The sequence below is a fragment of the Megalopta genalis genome, chromosome 3, assembly GCF_051020955.1.
Source record: "Megalopta genalis isolate 19385.01 chromosome 3, iyMegGena1_principal, whole genome shotgun sequence".
Lineage (NCBI taxonomy): Eukaryota > Metazoa > Arthropoda > Insecta > Hymenoptera > Halictidae > Megalopta > Megalopta genalis.
Window position 1 is genome coordinate 34,290,675 of NC_135015.1, and position 14,684 is coordinate 34,305,358.

A 14,684-nucleotide genomic window follows, 5' to 3' on the forward strand; every position below is an offset into this window, starting at 1 on the left:
GTTTGTGGTCAATGCGCGACTACTAGAGACCGTTGCTGCTGTCCAGCAGCACGGCAGACGCGATTTATTCAATTAATAACCGATGAATGTGACTCGTGAAACCAGTGATATTTCGTATGCGTGTATCACGCGCAGTTTCGCCGATAAATGAGCCTGCAAGACAGCCTCTTCTCCGAAGACGTGGAGCACGACGTGACTCTGTTTTCAAGGGACAAGAGACGGAAAAGGTACGTGCCAAACGATCACGTTTCTGGATGTAGCGAGACGCGCCTTTAAAGGTTAGACCAGCAACGCTTTTACTGCGTGTCTTCGACCGTTGTCCACAACTTTCGTTTTCTAAACAATGTTTACAACAGCGAGACCCGTTAAGCTTTCCCTCGTGGAATCATTGAACCGTTTGTTCGAAAAAAATGCAACGGCATACCCGACGTTTACGTTTGTCATTGACACGAAACAGTTCGAAGGTACGCGTCGCAGATAATGCCAATGCGACGATTTACGATATTCTCACGCGAATACCAGCGGTCTGCGTCGAAGTGACGTAGACGATTTCGATGTGTTTCCCGTTTGCATCCTTGACACGCGATTTGATTCAAATCGGAAAGCAATTAAGGCAACCCGTTGGATCTCGGGAAACTGTTAAGATGCCATATAACCGTTGCAAACGGGGCAACAGTTTATCGACTTCTTTCACCGACTCTTACTACGTTTATAAATATCTCAGACTGAGAAGACGTGACTAATAATCGTAATTATCTTTGTGACAAGCGCTGACTCTTGTAGCACGTATCTTGACGACGACGACGGATCCGTTACCTTGCTGGATCCAACGTAGCTGTCTTTTCTTTTTCTCGCGTGTCACCTGCGTATTCTAGACGTCGATGTTTTTTCCGTCCCCGGACGATGCTATATTTAAACAATCTGCATAACATTTGGAGAAACATAAAAGAACCATGAACCCACTGGCAATGTGCCGAAGGCAAATCGAACAAAATCGCGCGTCGATCATTTCTTTACCGTGAGATTACGTTGCTGTCGACGGTCAAGTTCTTTTTTCATGTCATGGATATTGGTTAAGTAGCACTCGACAAGCAACGGCACTCCGGTGTTCGACCATCGCGGAAAATTCGCGCGGAATGCAAAATTTAATGGAACCTATTATCCTCATCAGCGGGAACGAGGCTAATGATCCGCAATGCTCGAGGTTAAGTTCTCGTGGAAGAGAACTCGTCGCTTCCGCCGTCGGCGGAAAAACAAAACAGAGCCAGCGAAGGCCATCGATGTGTGTATTTGCCTATTAACGGCGCGCAGATCTGTGGATAACGCAGAACAGGTTAACGCGGGACGGTCGAAAGCGTGTTATGTAAGAAAGCGGCAAATTTCGTGGACAGCTGTGTGCATCGCGTAACATTGCATAATTACTGGAACCACGCGCGAAGGGAATCCCCTGTCGATCCTATTTTGAAAACTGACCCTGCGCGTGGTGACTGTTAATCTCTATCGGCTTCCTCGCCGTATGTCGCTCACGTATACGCTTGATTACGTGAATCGAACGCAACGCTTACGAGATACCACTCTGCGTTTCTTCTTTGTAGTTCAAGGCTCGTCGATTTAGTCGTCGATGATCGCATTTGAGATATCGAGCGAACGATACAGGCCGGGGATAGCCGTTTTTCTCGAGCCAATTTCTTTTTTTTTACCGGCTTTCGCGGAGAGGGTGGGAACGATTTGTAATGCTTCATGGTCCGTTCCACCTGAACGGTCATGGCATGCAATCATTTACCTATCGCATAACGTGTGGAACGCCAGCGTACGGCGAAAACGTGACTCGTTCGTGTGTCCTTTATTTACGATGCACAAAAAGGCTCCGCGAAACCCGCATCTTTTTCATCTTATTACGACGAAGCTCGCGCCTTCTAACAGGTGCAACGCGTGGCACAGGTCACGTACCTGTAATGCTACAGTGATTCTTACCGCCTGGAACCGTTCAATTTACGGACACAGCGGTACGAAACGTTTGCAACTTCTCCTGCTCTCTATTACGAAATACGCATCACGTTTTGCCCCTTTTTCAGTTACATTATTTGAATAATGCCCGAGGAACTTTCTACGTTACGTGTAGTAAAATCTCATTTCCTGGTTACAGACGGACGAATTTTCCATTTTACTCCGGTCATAATAATAGTCCCCTTACCTGGAACGGTAATCAAGCTCTCTTTCTAACTGTACAGACCGACGAGTTTTCCATTTTACTCCGGTCATAATAATAGTCCCCTTACCTGGAACGGTAATCAAGCTCTCCAACGGTACACGTAATTCGACACCATTCTTGCCGGATGCGACGGTCGTAGACTAGGGTAGCTGCGCTTGTTTGTTCCGTAGATTCTATTGCATCATTTTCAATCGATTCCTGCCGATTGGATAGCCTTGATCGTGCAACTGTTAACAGCGTTTGATTATCCAACGAATTTTCCGTTTGATGCGTCGAACGTGTAACGACCGCCGGCTTGTTATCGAATGCGATGATTATGCGGAATGCAAACGAGGTTGTGCGACTTGCCGGAATGCGGCCGAAACGCCGGTACCGGGGAATACAAGGATGAATCCGATTTGAGGAAACGAACGAAGGAGAAAGTAAAACGCGCAAAGCGTTATGTAAAAGTCCAAGCCGGCGTGTTCATCTGGCGGGATACGGCGAACTGGCCCGGGGCAAGGCGGTTACGTTCACCGTGTCGGCCGTCCTCGGTCCGGTCTCACTTTCAACCGCGGTCGTAACGCGTTCTTTTCACTTTTACAGGGTACTCGTCTTTCCACCTGTAAACAACTATCGGAGATTCATCATACACCAGCTGGTGCAGGACCGTTTCGACGACCTGCACACGTTCTCGATCGGTCAGGGCCTTGACAGACGGACCGTCGTGTGCTACAAGAGTGACTTGATAAGGTATCAAGGTGTTCAGTGACACAAACATCCACGAAGAAACTAGAACTTTATCCTTTGTACCATTCGACTGGTAGCGTTTGAAAATGATTCCGAAGTTCTCTTGGGTAATTCGTTGATAATGACCGGCACGAGAAAACGCTCGTCAAAGCGATAAAGTGTAGTGAAAGTAAACTTCGTGTGCATAATTTTCTAGTAGCGTACATCGCATACGATTTCAACGGAGTTATTAACAATTAACGACTAACGAGTTAAATACTCTGAATCAGCAATCAATCATAGTTTGATGATTGACCATTAATTACTTCGATCGTTCGAGTTAAAAATCAACTACTATGTATATCCTTCTAAAAACCAGTGATGTTTATTGGTGATCAAGTGAGTGACTATTGTGTAATTAATTTCTTAATTCCGATATAAATTGTGTGACATTGTTGGAGAATTTTTTTAAATACATTGTAAGGAATAGTTTGTATAGTAAAGATGTATTATTAGATCAACTTATTAAGAAATCCTCGATTGTTTAACTTTGATTTTTAATCAACTACCGGCTGGCAAGGTGTTGATTTTACATCGAGCATAACTACCACGAAAATTGTTAATGCTTGCGAATAATTGCGAAACGAATTTACCACGGTGGCATTCTTACGACGTAGCAGAGGCAAACGAAAGTGAAACTAACAGGCTCAAGGTCGCGTAACGTATTCCCCGGATGTGATCATAGGACCGGCTAACATTTCGAAGAACGTTGGCCTACAATTGAGGAGGCACCAAACAAGTTTGTCAGCGTCTAATTTTCTATTTTTATGATTCAAGGGATCCGAAATTGAATGGTGCTCAGTGTAAATCGAGTACGAAGGTCGCTGATACGCTGCTAGAGATGGGTGCTGATGGCCGAAGATCGCCATCCGCTTCGCCTGATCGTGTACGAGTACAGAGGCCAGGTAAATTCTGTATTTCATTCAAATTCTAACGATATAATCGAAACACATTAAATTGACAAATAATTTCGTACGCTCTCGCGGCGATTTTTAGTGAAGACAGTGCCAGCAGTTGAGATATACAGGCCACCAGCTGCCAGGAGGGCTAGGAGTGAACAGACAAACACAGATCAAGTTCAAGTGCAATCCACTGACTCATCTTCTAGTGGAAAGTAAGTTATCTTAATCTTTTCTTCAATTTCTATGGTAATTCTTACAGATTTCAGAACACATTAATATCTCATACTTTTATGAAACACTTTACAAAGAGCTACTCGCCAAAGGAGGCCAGACCGTGCCGTTTATGTTCCACGAGCTCGTAGGAGCCTAGACACTGAAGGAAGCCCACAACCTTCGGAATCTACTCGCACGAGTCGAACAACCAAGGAAAATACCGTGTCGTCCTCCACACCTCACAGACAATCAAAGTCGAATTTAAGCGTTAAAGAACTAGACTCTGATAATACCCGGCAAACTGTGGAATGTGTGAAAAAGGGATCGAACAACTCCGATAAATGTCCGAGAAATCTAGAGAATGAAATTAGCCAGCGTCTTCAGACTGACACGAAGGACACCGACTCGTCGGGTTCTCCGACCGTGTCTGACGTAGAATCTTGTAATCAAGAAAAAACGGAACAGCTGAATAGTGAAAATGAGCACGTGCCAAACAAACCAGATAGTTCCACTGTTCCGGATGCAAAATGTGACGGAACCAATGCATTTCAACCGCATACTGTTCAAGAAGAAGAAACGTCTAGTAGTTCTAGCGAGGATAAGACTAGCTTAGATTCAGTTGAAGTGTGTGTACATAGCGAAGTTAATATTAACGATGAGGTAGAAGGATCTGATAAATACATGGATAATGTTGTTACAATGTCTACGTCGAATAATAATAGAAAGAATGACGAACTTTCCAATAAGGATAAGATAACGAATAAGAAGAATACGCAAATGTTAGGTCACAAGATGGTGTCGGATGTTTTAATTATCTCGGATGTAGAACAGAAAGAGCCGCTCCCTGTTAAGGAAACTACTCCCCCGCCTGCAATACCACCGGAAAAGAAAATCAAAAAGATCGAGAGACAGAAAAGTAAACCAGCACCACCGCCATCTCCTCCGATTAAAAAGATGAATAGGGACGAATGCGACTGGGATAGTTTGTTCGACGACAACGGCGATTGTTTAGACCCGACTCTTATAGAAGAGGTAAGCTTGATGATAATTATTTATTAGCAAATAATCATGACAATTATTTTAAAGACACTTGTTCTTTAGTTGACTTCAGCGGTTGGCGACGTTATGATAGAACAGCCGAAAAGCGATTACAAGTCGTTCACTAAACACATCGAAGTATCTAGCGACGAATTTGCTCACGTTATTGAGATATACAATTTTCCATCAGAGTTTAAGACTAGCGATCTAGCAGCTGTTTTTAGTCCTTTTAAGAATGGTGGCTTCGAATTGAAGTGGGTAGACGACACGCATTGTCTCGGTGTCTTTAGCAGCCCTCTTGTTGGTAATTAAAATGATGCTTTGTCGACCGCCCTAGGGTAACTTACCGTGTACTTACATTCTTGTACTTTTAGCCGCTGAAGTACTGGGGTCTGATCATCCGTTTGTTAAAACGAGGCCATTAAGCGAAGCCACGGCGTTAAGTAAAACTAAAGCAAGACGAAGCGCAGAATTTCTGCAGCCTTACAGAAGTCGCCCTGAAACTTGTGCTGCATTGGCCAGGCGATTGGTCACAGGTGCTTTAGGTGTAAAACTAGCTACAGCTAGACAAGAACGTGAACATGAGAAAAATGTTTTACGTGAGGCTAAAGGTAAGTGCCATTTAGAAATATTTGAATAGCTTTCAATAGCTGGGGATAAAATGGTTAAAAGAAAAATATAATCTCTTTTTAGAAAAACGTAGATTAGCGAACAAACAACGGGAAGACGTCTGGGAAGGCATAATTCCCGAAAAGTAGCATTATCTGCTGGTAATGTAATGTTACATTGAGAATTACTTGCATCATATGTAAATGCTACGACATTTACATGCATTTGTGCCTTACTCATCTATTTTTCATCTTTGACAAACTCATTTGTCGAGTACTGATTTGGCTATTGGTTTCGGGAACACACTTGGGGTAACCTTTGCCAATAGATGAGTGCGGCAATGCAGAGGTACCGATTACTGATCATACTCACTTAGGACTGGTAAATGAGTTTTTCCAGCGTTTGTTTTCATTTATACATGTTATATATACACGCATATCACAATTGTCCAGACTAGTTGAATGCGAGCGTGCCTGTTGCACTATTTTCTAATGGAGAAGGTATCGAGTATTTTAAGTGATATATACTTAGACAGGGCGGTTTTCAGTCCCGTTTATTATTAGATCAACTATAGAAACAGATGTAGAAACGTTTTACGATACGGTTATATTCTTACCTCGACAGTTGCCTCTGTTAGAAATTTATATATACGACGATAAACAATGCTGTGTTGTGCAATGATAATACGAGACAATAAGTTAGAAATCGTAGAAAATAATACGATAATATTCTCTATAATACATGCACGCGTACTGCATGCGCATACATCGATTTTGCTACCGTGATATGTAATCAAAACGTGTCTTCACAGAGTTATGATTTTCACTATGGAACTATTAATGAAAATACGAGGTGGCATTTTATTATTGTCTGTGCAACGTAAAAGTTATTGTAGTTGTGAATTATATATATGCCACTTGTATACATATATATTTCTGTTATATGAATGTTAAAATTCTGACGCACAATCATAATATCTACACATATTACAGACTTATTATGCAAGAAAAAAGGAGAACACAGAACTGCAGATTGTATTTTTATATACAATTGTTACCAACAGAGGAATAAAGATATGTATCGCCAAATCCTAGTCAATGTACACAAGGAACATGTTACCTATATTGTATGTTATATTGCCGAAATTTTTGTCAGCTCGCTGACAAAAGAATTTAACAAAGGAAACAAAATGAAAAAAAGAATAAAAAATATTTTATGTACCATACGGTATCGCATATATTTTCCCTCACTCTTGCAATTCAATTACAGTGTTCCATCTAATACTATATGTAGATTCAAAATCTCAACCGATCAGGATTATTTTAAAAATGGCAGTAAAATGCACTGTACATAAAAAGTTTTTACATGTATAGACCACAACGACTTGCTAAAGTACAATTCAAATGCGAGCATCCATGATTACCATTTTCCACCTTTCTTTTTCTTTTTCTGTTGCACTTTGCGTTGTTGTTGTCGCGGGCCGGAAGTCTCCACAGCTGGACTGTGTCGCGGATTAGGGGAAGGTTTAGCATTCGTAGGCATTTTGGTGATATCACTGTTAAAATTAATAGTCAATTAGTAAAATCATCTGCCTATAAATGACAAAAAATATTTAATACGTACTAGAGGTCGCTCGCTCCAGCAGCGGTACCCTGTGTACCCTTCATAGCAATATCCCTATTCCTTCTGTCGCGCTTTTTCCTAAACCCGCTACGTTCATGTCTGGGCAACCATCGTTCTGGGTCAGGTGTTACATTTGAATCATAATTCTTAGGTAATTTACCCTTGCGCTTACGCTTCTTACGTTTCTTTTTCGTCGCATCAACAGTAGGTTTTCTAAACAACAAATTTATGGATCATTTATGATAATAGTACCTTAAATATATGACAGATATAGATAATATATAATAATAATTACCCTGGCGATGGTTCTATTTTCTTCTTAATAACCTTGGTACCTATTACCCAATTACTACTTTCCAGAGCATCCACATCTGTTTTCTCTGCAAGGTCATGAAGAGGTGGTAATCGTTTAGACAACAGTTGCGCCTTTTCAGGACAGAATTGCACATATGCGACCACCAATTGGGCCAATGTTTTAGTGTCGGAAGGAGAAGCATCCACCATTTCTTGTAGTATGTCCGCGGCTACTTTGATATCGCCACCACGAAGGTAGAAATCAGCGGCCTGCCGCCAGAACTCTCCTAGATTATCGGTGGTTTCCTAAATATCCACCAAATGACAATTAAATTAAAAACAATAGAGAAGAATGGGAGAAGGGTGAAATGATGTATACCTTATTTTTCTTATAGTAATTGACAGCATTTTTTAGGGCACTCGACGCTTTTTCACGATTATTGTTGGCCATGTAAAGAGTAACAAGTGCGCTTACTACTCCGGGCAGTGACTTGTCTCTGTCATTCAAATTTTCGAGAATTTCGATCGCTTCTTGTTTCTCATCTTGGCTGAGCAGAAGTTGCACACAGACCAGTTTCATCTGTAGCTCTTTCTCTCCAACCGCATACTGAGTCAACAGTTCCGCGGCTTCCTTTGCTTTGCCATCTTTACTAAGCTGAACGGCTTTAATAAACATCGCATCAGCGGCTAGTATTGGGTGGTCCTTTGCAAGCTTGTTACAAAGCGATTGACACTGTTCTGCCTGTAAATATACAGTTAATATACTGTTAATATAACATATTAAACATTGCAGACTATCCGTATACTTCAGGTGACTTCTTCCAAAAAACAGACCTGATCAGTATATAGAGCAAGTAAACATTGATTGTAAGCAATGTTCCGTCTTTGTCTCGAAGTTAATTTGTGTTCCAAACTGTCGTGCGTAGCACTCTTCATCCTCTTTTTGCTGTCAAAAACATTCTGGTCCTTGTTGAGACAGACAAGATTATTGCTTGCAACTGCTACCAAAGCTATATCGTCTGGTTTTGCTTTTAAAGCAGAAGTATAGAGTGCCTGGGCCTCTTTCTCGCGACCTTGAAGTTGGAGACAACATCCAAGCTGAACCCTAATAATTCCTAATTCATCTTCTATTTCTTCTTCAGCTACTCCATCTTCCTCAAGACCTTCCTTGCACATTTTCTCAGCTGCTCTCAGTTTCTTTTCTGCTTCTATTAAAAGTGATCTATCTCCATTGCTACCTTGTATAATTAAATTACACGCTGCATTGTATATCATTTCGTACGTGTCTTCCCTTAAGGCAGGAACTTCCAAATTCTGAAAGGAAAACGTGTATATGAAATAATTAGATATATTTAACTTTAATTGACCACTTACAGAGTCCTCTGTTGCTAAGTTAACGATCACAGCAGCAAGATTTGTTTCCCTTTCGTCTTCATACTCATCATGAGAATTCTTTATTATGTCTCTATATACACCAAAACATTCTTCATACTTCTCAAGTCGATACAGTATTTGTGCTTTCAACTCTTTGAGCCTTAAAGAAGGATTAGGAACAGCGTCCACCACCTTCAATGCTTCAGGCAGTTGATTCAATCGGTATAAACAGTAGGCTTTCTCAAAATCTAAGTTCCTGCAAAAAGAGGTACTTGTTCAGTTGTTAAATTTAATCTATGGTGATTACAATAGTGCAAAAGCAATTTTGTTTGTTTATAAATGATGAGGATAGGAAGAGTTAGGTACATGAGTAGCCAGATGTCAAGATAAACAATCTTACCCAACCAATTTCTGGTTTCTAGCCATAAATTGCAGCACATCATTAAACTTTGACAGTTGAATGCAACAAATAACTTTACACTGGAACGCAGCTTGTTCATCTTGGGCGAGTCCTAGAACTAAATAATTTTCTAATATGAGTACACAGTATTTAAATAAAACGGCGCACAGGTTATGTTTACTATAAATTAACAGAAAACGATTCCTTTAATAGACTCAATAAATTACTTACTTTTATTCGCGACTTTCAAGGCTCTTTCGTATTCTCCGTTTTGTCCTAATTTATTTAATTCCGCATACAACGCTGACAGATTGTTCTCCTTAGTGGCCATGTTGCTCACTTTAGCATATCCAACGTGGAACCAGTTTGTGGAATAAACATGGAATCACGATATACTGCTATCATATGAATTCAATTTCCATTTCATTATTTTCATACGTACTAAATTAATTAAATGGGATAATGGAATAGGTCAATTTTGAAATATTTATATTCTTATGAAGAAATACGTAAAATATTATGAATTTATGATAAGTTAAATATTTTACACTTGTTAGATAGCTTAATGTGCTATCATATGATGATATTGCGCGAAAAGATTCATCTGATATCCCACAATAGTAAATTATTCAATAAAATTAAAGTTTCATTTGAAAAGTGGATTGAAGTGCCATCTGACGTGTCACTTTAAATTTAAATTGTGTATCAGTTTGAACGGATCGCCGCGGATGGCGCCACTAGCTTCAAATTTGAATAATATAAAATAATTGCTAATATTTTCGGGATTCATTACAGCTTGTAGTGTTTTTTTTTTTTAATTAAAATAAAACAAGGGAAATGAAAAGTTTGCGAGAATAAAACAAGGGAAACGAAAAGTTTGCGACAACTATTTTATTCATTCATATCTATAAGCATTGTTCCAATCTTTGTATGAAATATCAGTAAATCGCCACTGCACAAAGTTCTTCTGTTCAGTTAAGTACACTGAAGGACTTGTTATCCTTGAAGCACTTGACTAGATTGGCAGCTTTCTTACAGTCATTGGGGCCAGCTAAAACAATTAATAACAGATTTATTAATGTATATTAATCTAATTAATACATCATTGCAACAATATAATTCCAAATATTCTACTTACTGATGTCCTTGCATTTGTTGATAACGTCATCGATCTGCTCCTTTGTAACTTCAGCGGGTGCCTTTTGCCTGGCTGTTTCTTCGTTCAAGGATCCGTCTGCATTCATCTGTTACATAAGTATTATTTGTTACAACATGTTATGTTATTCATTGTCAACTAAAATAAAAAATATAATAATAGAGAAGATCGTGGAGGTGAACAGAAAATAGAGTATATTTCATACAGATTTTCTGCTCTAATTTACTATTTTTATCACGGAGGTTTAAAATAAATAATATATCATTGCACTTACGATTCCAATCTTTTTCAACATGCAGGAGGAGAAACAGGCCAGTTTTTCGTCATCCATATTGAAATTGCCGGTCTTCGCTTCCTCTACCGTTTCTGCAATGTAAATATAATTTTTTCTTTATTTGTTAGTACATTATAAATTATTTAAGTTGTAATTTTTGGACTTACTCGCGTCAACGCCGGTATCCGTAATACAGTCTTTCTTGTACTGCGTTAGTTTAGCCTTTTGTTCGTCCGTGAGTGCCTAGAAACAATAAAAGTTATAAACATATTGCAAAAGCACACTACTTAACTCACTCAAGTATATTTTATTCAATATCAAGACATGGAATTAGCAAAAGAATTCTGAAGAAATAATCATCGTAATTATTGTCAGTAAATTGTATGAATTATGTTTTTCAAGAACTCCACAAGTAATCACCCAATCAAAGACAAACCAGTAATCACTATAAAGCACCAATAATTACACGAGCAATCAGAAAACTATTCTAAGAATGTAATCGCACTGTGTAACGTGTACCGTTGATCTTCGGGGTTATCAAATAATTAATATATATCATCGTGTATCATCTTTGAGAACCGACTTCGAAGCATTTCTTTCTCAGCACGAAAACTTATTATTATTATTATTATTAAACGTATTAACTTCAGCACATAAACGAAAACTTCAAAATGGGGAACAAGAGAAACAATTTTAACGAATACGAGAGAGATACTATCAAAAGTTACCACAAATTAAAAAATATTGCCACAAATATTTTGCACTTGTTGGATGCAGATCACCGGTAACCGGGGGGCTCGTTGTCCCGATATCATAAAATTTGATTGAAACGAAACGAATATCGGCGATTAAAAATATTTAATAATAATCGGACAACAATTACGGATGACCACCCACGTAACGAAAATAAAAATAGCGGAGTGTTATAACTACGAAAATTAAAAGAAAATTCGGTACGTATGTCAGTCGACGCGCCGGCATTTCCAGAAGTTTAGAGGAAAAAACGAATTTTTTAAAAAAATCTCACCAGAGCACTGACGAAGAAGAGGGCGAAAACAATAAGTGCGGCCTTCATGTTTGCAACTGTCGGGACGTCCGTTCGAAGTTTGGTGTATGATGTTCACTGAGAACTGTACACAACATCGGATCTTCCAGGCGTTTTTATAGTTCCAGATAGGATCGACGCGGGCATATACCATCGATGTGTCATTGTTTCTCCTTCCATCGGCCGGCAAACAGACGGAGCATGAGTTTTTTGGTCAACGATATCCCGACATTTCCCTCCCGGTTGCCTACCATAATATTCGACGGTTGTATAACCGTTGACCGCTCGAAAGGACGCACGATGGATTATTTTGACAATGGTCCGGGGATACTACCTACCCATCCATGTCCCGTTAGGAACAAGAAAAAACCGAATATTCCTTTCGAGAATCCCAATGGATGATCTATCGGTTGGATCCAACAATCTTTTATTTTGAAATTACAGCTACGGGAAATAAAAACCGTGACTGATGATGCTTAAGCGTCGAGCGAAAGTACACGTTCGAGAAACGAAATTTTAAAATAAGAAATGACGAATACGGAAATTTCATGCGACTAATGTATTCTAAAAGGCAAGAAAAAAAAGAAGAATAAAATATCTTCCGATAGAGACGAAATATCACAGCTCCCCGATATCTTTTGCGAAGACGTAGAAAAAGTGGAAACGATTTTAACGTAACCGAAATAAAACGTAATCTAGTGTACACATATTATTTTTCTTCGTGCGTATTTTGAGCCTATTTTGAGACTCTCGTTATCTCGCTGTTTACTATGTCCAGCCATTAGCCACATTATCTCCTCCGAAGATAAATAAATTATAGGAAAATGTAGTTTCGAAGATGCTGAATCATATTTCTTTGGATTCGTGGAAACGCGCACAAGGTTTTCATTTAAATAATTTAATCGGTTCTATCGATGCCCGATACATACTTCACAAACCGTTTAGAATGGAAATGTTTAAGTCAGCGACGACCATTAATCGCAATCGTACATTCGAACGACAACGACAGAAGTGGAGCTCGATCAACTTTTCGATCGAATACTTCTTTTTTCTTCCTTGTTCGAGAAGCGGCGAATGACGATGATGTTTACCACTTAACTGTGCCGTTTAAGATTACTCAAATCGCTGGAAAACTCTACTAGATCGAATATTAGATGAGGCGCTGCTAAAAATAAGTTTAATCTTCTCGAAGATGCTAGAACCCATTTCAATTTATCATCAAATCCATCGTCAAATGTTCAATACATGGTGTACTATTTATATAATATACTATTATATAATAATATACTATTATATAGTAATATAAGTACTATTATATAGTAATATACTATTTATATAATAATAATAATTACAAGACTCAATAATAAATTCCAACACAAATTGCACGAAGTACGAGATATCGCCGTAAATGCGTGATTAGGCGTAACCGGAGGGATTTGTAGGGATTTGCCGTAGGGAAATTGCCGTAAGGATTTGTAGTCGTCGCAGGGACGATGCTCGAAAGGGACGTTGGGATTCCATAAAATCACGGTTCCCCGAAATATCACACCTTTCTGCAGCTTGCGTTCCATCGACCCTACTTAAAATTCACGGGGCCTTGTTGCAACATTGTTCAAACAGACCGGTCATCTCTTCTCGGCGAAGTAAACACGACGAAAAAAAAAGGACGAGAAGATTGCACGCCGGGCAAGCAGCATGAATAATTGATGACCGTTGTCAGCTCTCTGTTACCATTTTCTTTTCGCGTGCACATTATCGAATTTCATTTGCAGATACGTGACCGCACGTGAATTCATCTTTGCGTCCGGCGAAGGTCACGGTGAACTTCGTAATTTTATACTCCCGTCGAAGGATCGTCGAAGGATTATTGGCGGTTCTCAAGAAACAATTATACGCTTTAATTAGCCGCGGACGAATAAAGTGCGCGCCGCGTGAAACACGGACCCCCACCATCAACCAATCCGTTCCTCCGCTGTCTAATTAAACGATATCTTCATGCATCTTTTTATGTTGCGTAGTACAGTAAAATTTACTATCGAAATTTGATTGAAAATTCTTGCACGCCTTTCGATTACCGATAAGATGCGAATAGCGTCGAGCCGATTCGGATTTTTCAGCGTGTTTATAAATTACCGTGACGGCGATTAAATATTCGTTCCAGGCTCGGTTAAAAAAAGTTGTTGTTAAAAGAAAAGATTTTTCTTACGTTTTTTGCAACTCCAACCGATTGCAGTTTCTGTAAAAATGTTATTTTTATTGTCTGAGAAACTGGTCTTTCTAACATCTCAGAATAAATCGAGTCGCTTGATCTAACTTGAATCTTTTAAAACGGATACGGATCGTGCGACTCCCTCAAGATTAATATTTAGACGGTAAATTACGTGGAGAGCGTTTAATCGTTGGCGTTACACTATAATTACAAATTGCCTTCTAAACGCGATCGGCATATCAAACAGTTACTTAGGCGAACATGAATCCGAATAATTTATGAAGTACTTCTAACGTTCTCATGGAACTTTCCGCTACAGTATAGTGGCAAGATTGTTTTTCGAAAACGATCAAGGAAGAACGATTATTATGACTCAATCTTCTATTTTCTCATGTTGCAATTGTTGGTGCAGAATAATGTGGTAAAATGATCGTGGGTAATTGATCAACGGGATCGATAATAATCTGAAAATATTTATAGCGAAGTTAATAAATATCTTAATTGTTAATGCAACAAATTAACGGAAAAATAAATAATTGTATTTCATGGATTCCAGTTACTCAAGCA

General features: G+C 39.3%; 3 protein-coding genes across 6 annotated transcripts; 1 reads left to right on the plus strand and 2 right to left on the minus strand.

Moving 5' to 3' along the window:
* Positions 1 to 86: 86 nt before the first annotated feature.
* Positions 87 to 6,967, plus strand: LOC117229749 (uncharacterized). Of its 4 annotated transcripts, XM_033486506.2 has the most exons (8): positions 87 to 227; positions 2,798 to 2,944; positions 3,758 to 3,885; positions 3,977 to 4,094; positions 4,191 to 5,127; positions 5,197 to 5,437; positions 5,508 to 5,744; positions 5,827 to 6,967. In XM_033486506.2, exons 1-8 carry the CDS (start codon positions 148 to 150, stop codon positions 5,889 to 5,891), a joined length of 1,953 nt encoding a protein of 650 aa, XP_033342397.1. In that variant the 5' UTR covers positions 87 to 147; the 3' UTR covers positions 5,892 to 6,967. The 4 variants fall into 4 exon arrangements, with proteins under 4 accessions (XP_033342397.1, XP_033342406.1, XP_033342417.1 ...); XM_033486515.2 differs by lacking the exon at positions 2,798 to 2,944; XM_033486526.2 differs by lacking the exons at positions 87 to 227; positions 2,798 to 2,944 and adding an exon at positions 2,956 to 3,399.
* On the minus strand, positions 6,952 to 9,946 carry Srp72 (signal recognition particle 72). Its single transcript, XM_033486550.2, has 8 exons — positions 9,665 to 9,946; positions 9,434 to 9,551; positions 9,034 to 9,289; positions 8,494 to 8,973; positions 8,039 to 8,401; positions 7,661 to 7,965; positions 7,366 to 7,578; positions 6,952 to 7,297 (listed from the first exon to the last, which is right to left on the minus strand). Exons 1-8 carry the CDS (start codon positions 9,762 to 9,764, stop codon positions 7,162 to 7,164), a joined length of 1,971 nt encoding a protein of 656 aa, XP_033342441.2. The 5' UTR covers positions 9,765 to 9,946; the 3' UTR covers positions 6,952 to 7,161.
* A 363-nt stretch (positions 9,947 to 10,309) lies between these two features.
* Positions 10,310 to 12,048, minus strand: LOC117229778 (general odorant-binding protein 56a). Its single transcript, XM_033486573.2, has 5 exons — positions 11,891 to 12,048; positions 11,031 to 11,106; positions 10,864 to 10,955; positions 10,572 to 10,677; positions 10,310 to 10,484 (listed from the first exon to the last, which is right to left on the minus strand). The coding sequence occupies exons 1-5, from the start codon at positions 11,936 to 11,938 to the stop codon at positions 10,405 to 10,407; spliced, it is 402 nt and encodes a 133-aa protein (XP_033342464.1). The 5' UTR covers positions 11,939 to 12,048; the 3' UTR covers positions 10,310 to 10,404.
* Between the last annotated feature and the right edge of the window lie 2,636 nt (positions 12,049 to 14,684).

What these genes read in the sequence shown, in the direction of transcription:
- LOC117229749 (XM_033486506.2), top strand. Translation starts at nt 148, where the DNA reads ATGAGCCTGCAAGACAGCCTCTTCTCCGAAGACGTGGAGCACGACGTG. An exon ending in TGTACGAGTACAGAGGCCAG is followed by an intron (nt 3,886 to 3,976) that starts GTAAATTCTGTA and finishes GGCGATTTTTAG; the next exon opens with TGAAGACAGTGCCAGCAGTT. An exon ending in TGTTTTACGTGAGGCTAAAG is followed by an intron (nt 5,745 to 5,826) that starts GTAAGTGCCATT and finishes ATCTCTTTTTAG; the next exon opens with AAAAACGTAGATTAGCGAAC.
- Srp72 (XM_033486550.2), bottom strand. Translation starts at nt 9,764, where the DNA reads ATGGCCACTAAGGAGAACAATCTGTCAGCGTTGTATGCGGAATTAAAT. An exon ending in CTTGAAAGTCGCGAATAAAA is followed by an intron (nt 9,552 to 9,664) that starts GTAAGTAATTTA and finishes AAAATTATTTAG; the next exon opens with TTCTAGGACTCGCCCAAGAT. An exon ending in TTGCTCTATATACTGATCAG is followed by an intron (nt 8,402 to 8,493) that starts GTCTGTTTTTTG and finishes GTATATTTACAG; the next exon opens with GCAGAACAGTGTCAATCGCT.
- LOC117229778 (XM_033486573.2), bottom strand. Translation starts at nt 11,938, where the DNA reads ATGAAGGCCGCACTTATTGTTTTCGCCCTCTTCTTCGTCAGTGCTCTG. An exon ending in TGTTGAAAAAGATTGGAATC is followed by an intron (nt 10,678 to 10,863) that starts GTAAGTGCAATG and finishes CTTATGTAACAG; the next exon opens with ATGAATGCAGACGGATCCTT. An exon ending in CAACAAATGCAAGGACATCA is followed by an intron (nt 10,485 to 10,571) that starts GTAAGTAGAATA and finishes TAATTGTTTTAG; the next exon opens with CTGGCCCCAATGACTGTAAG.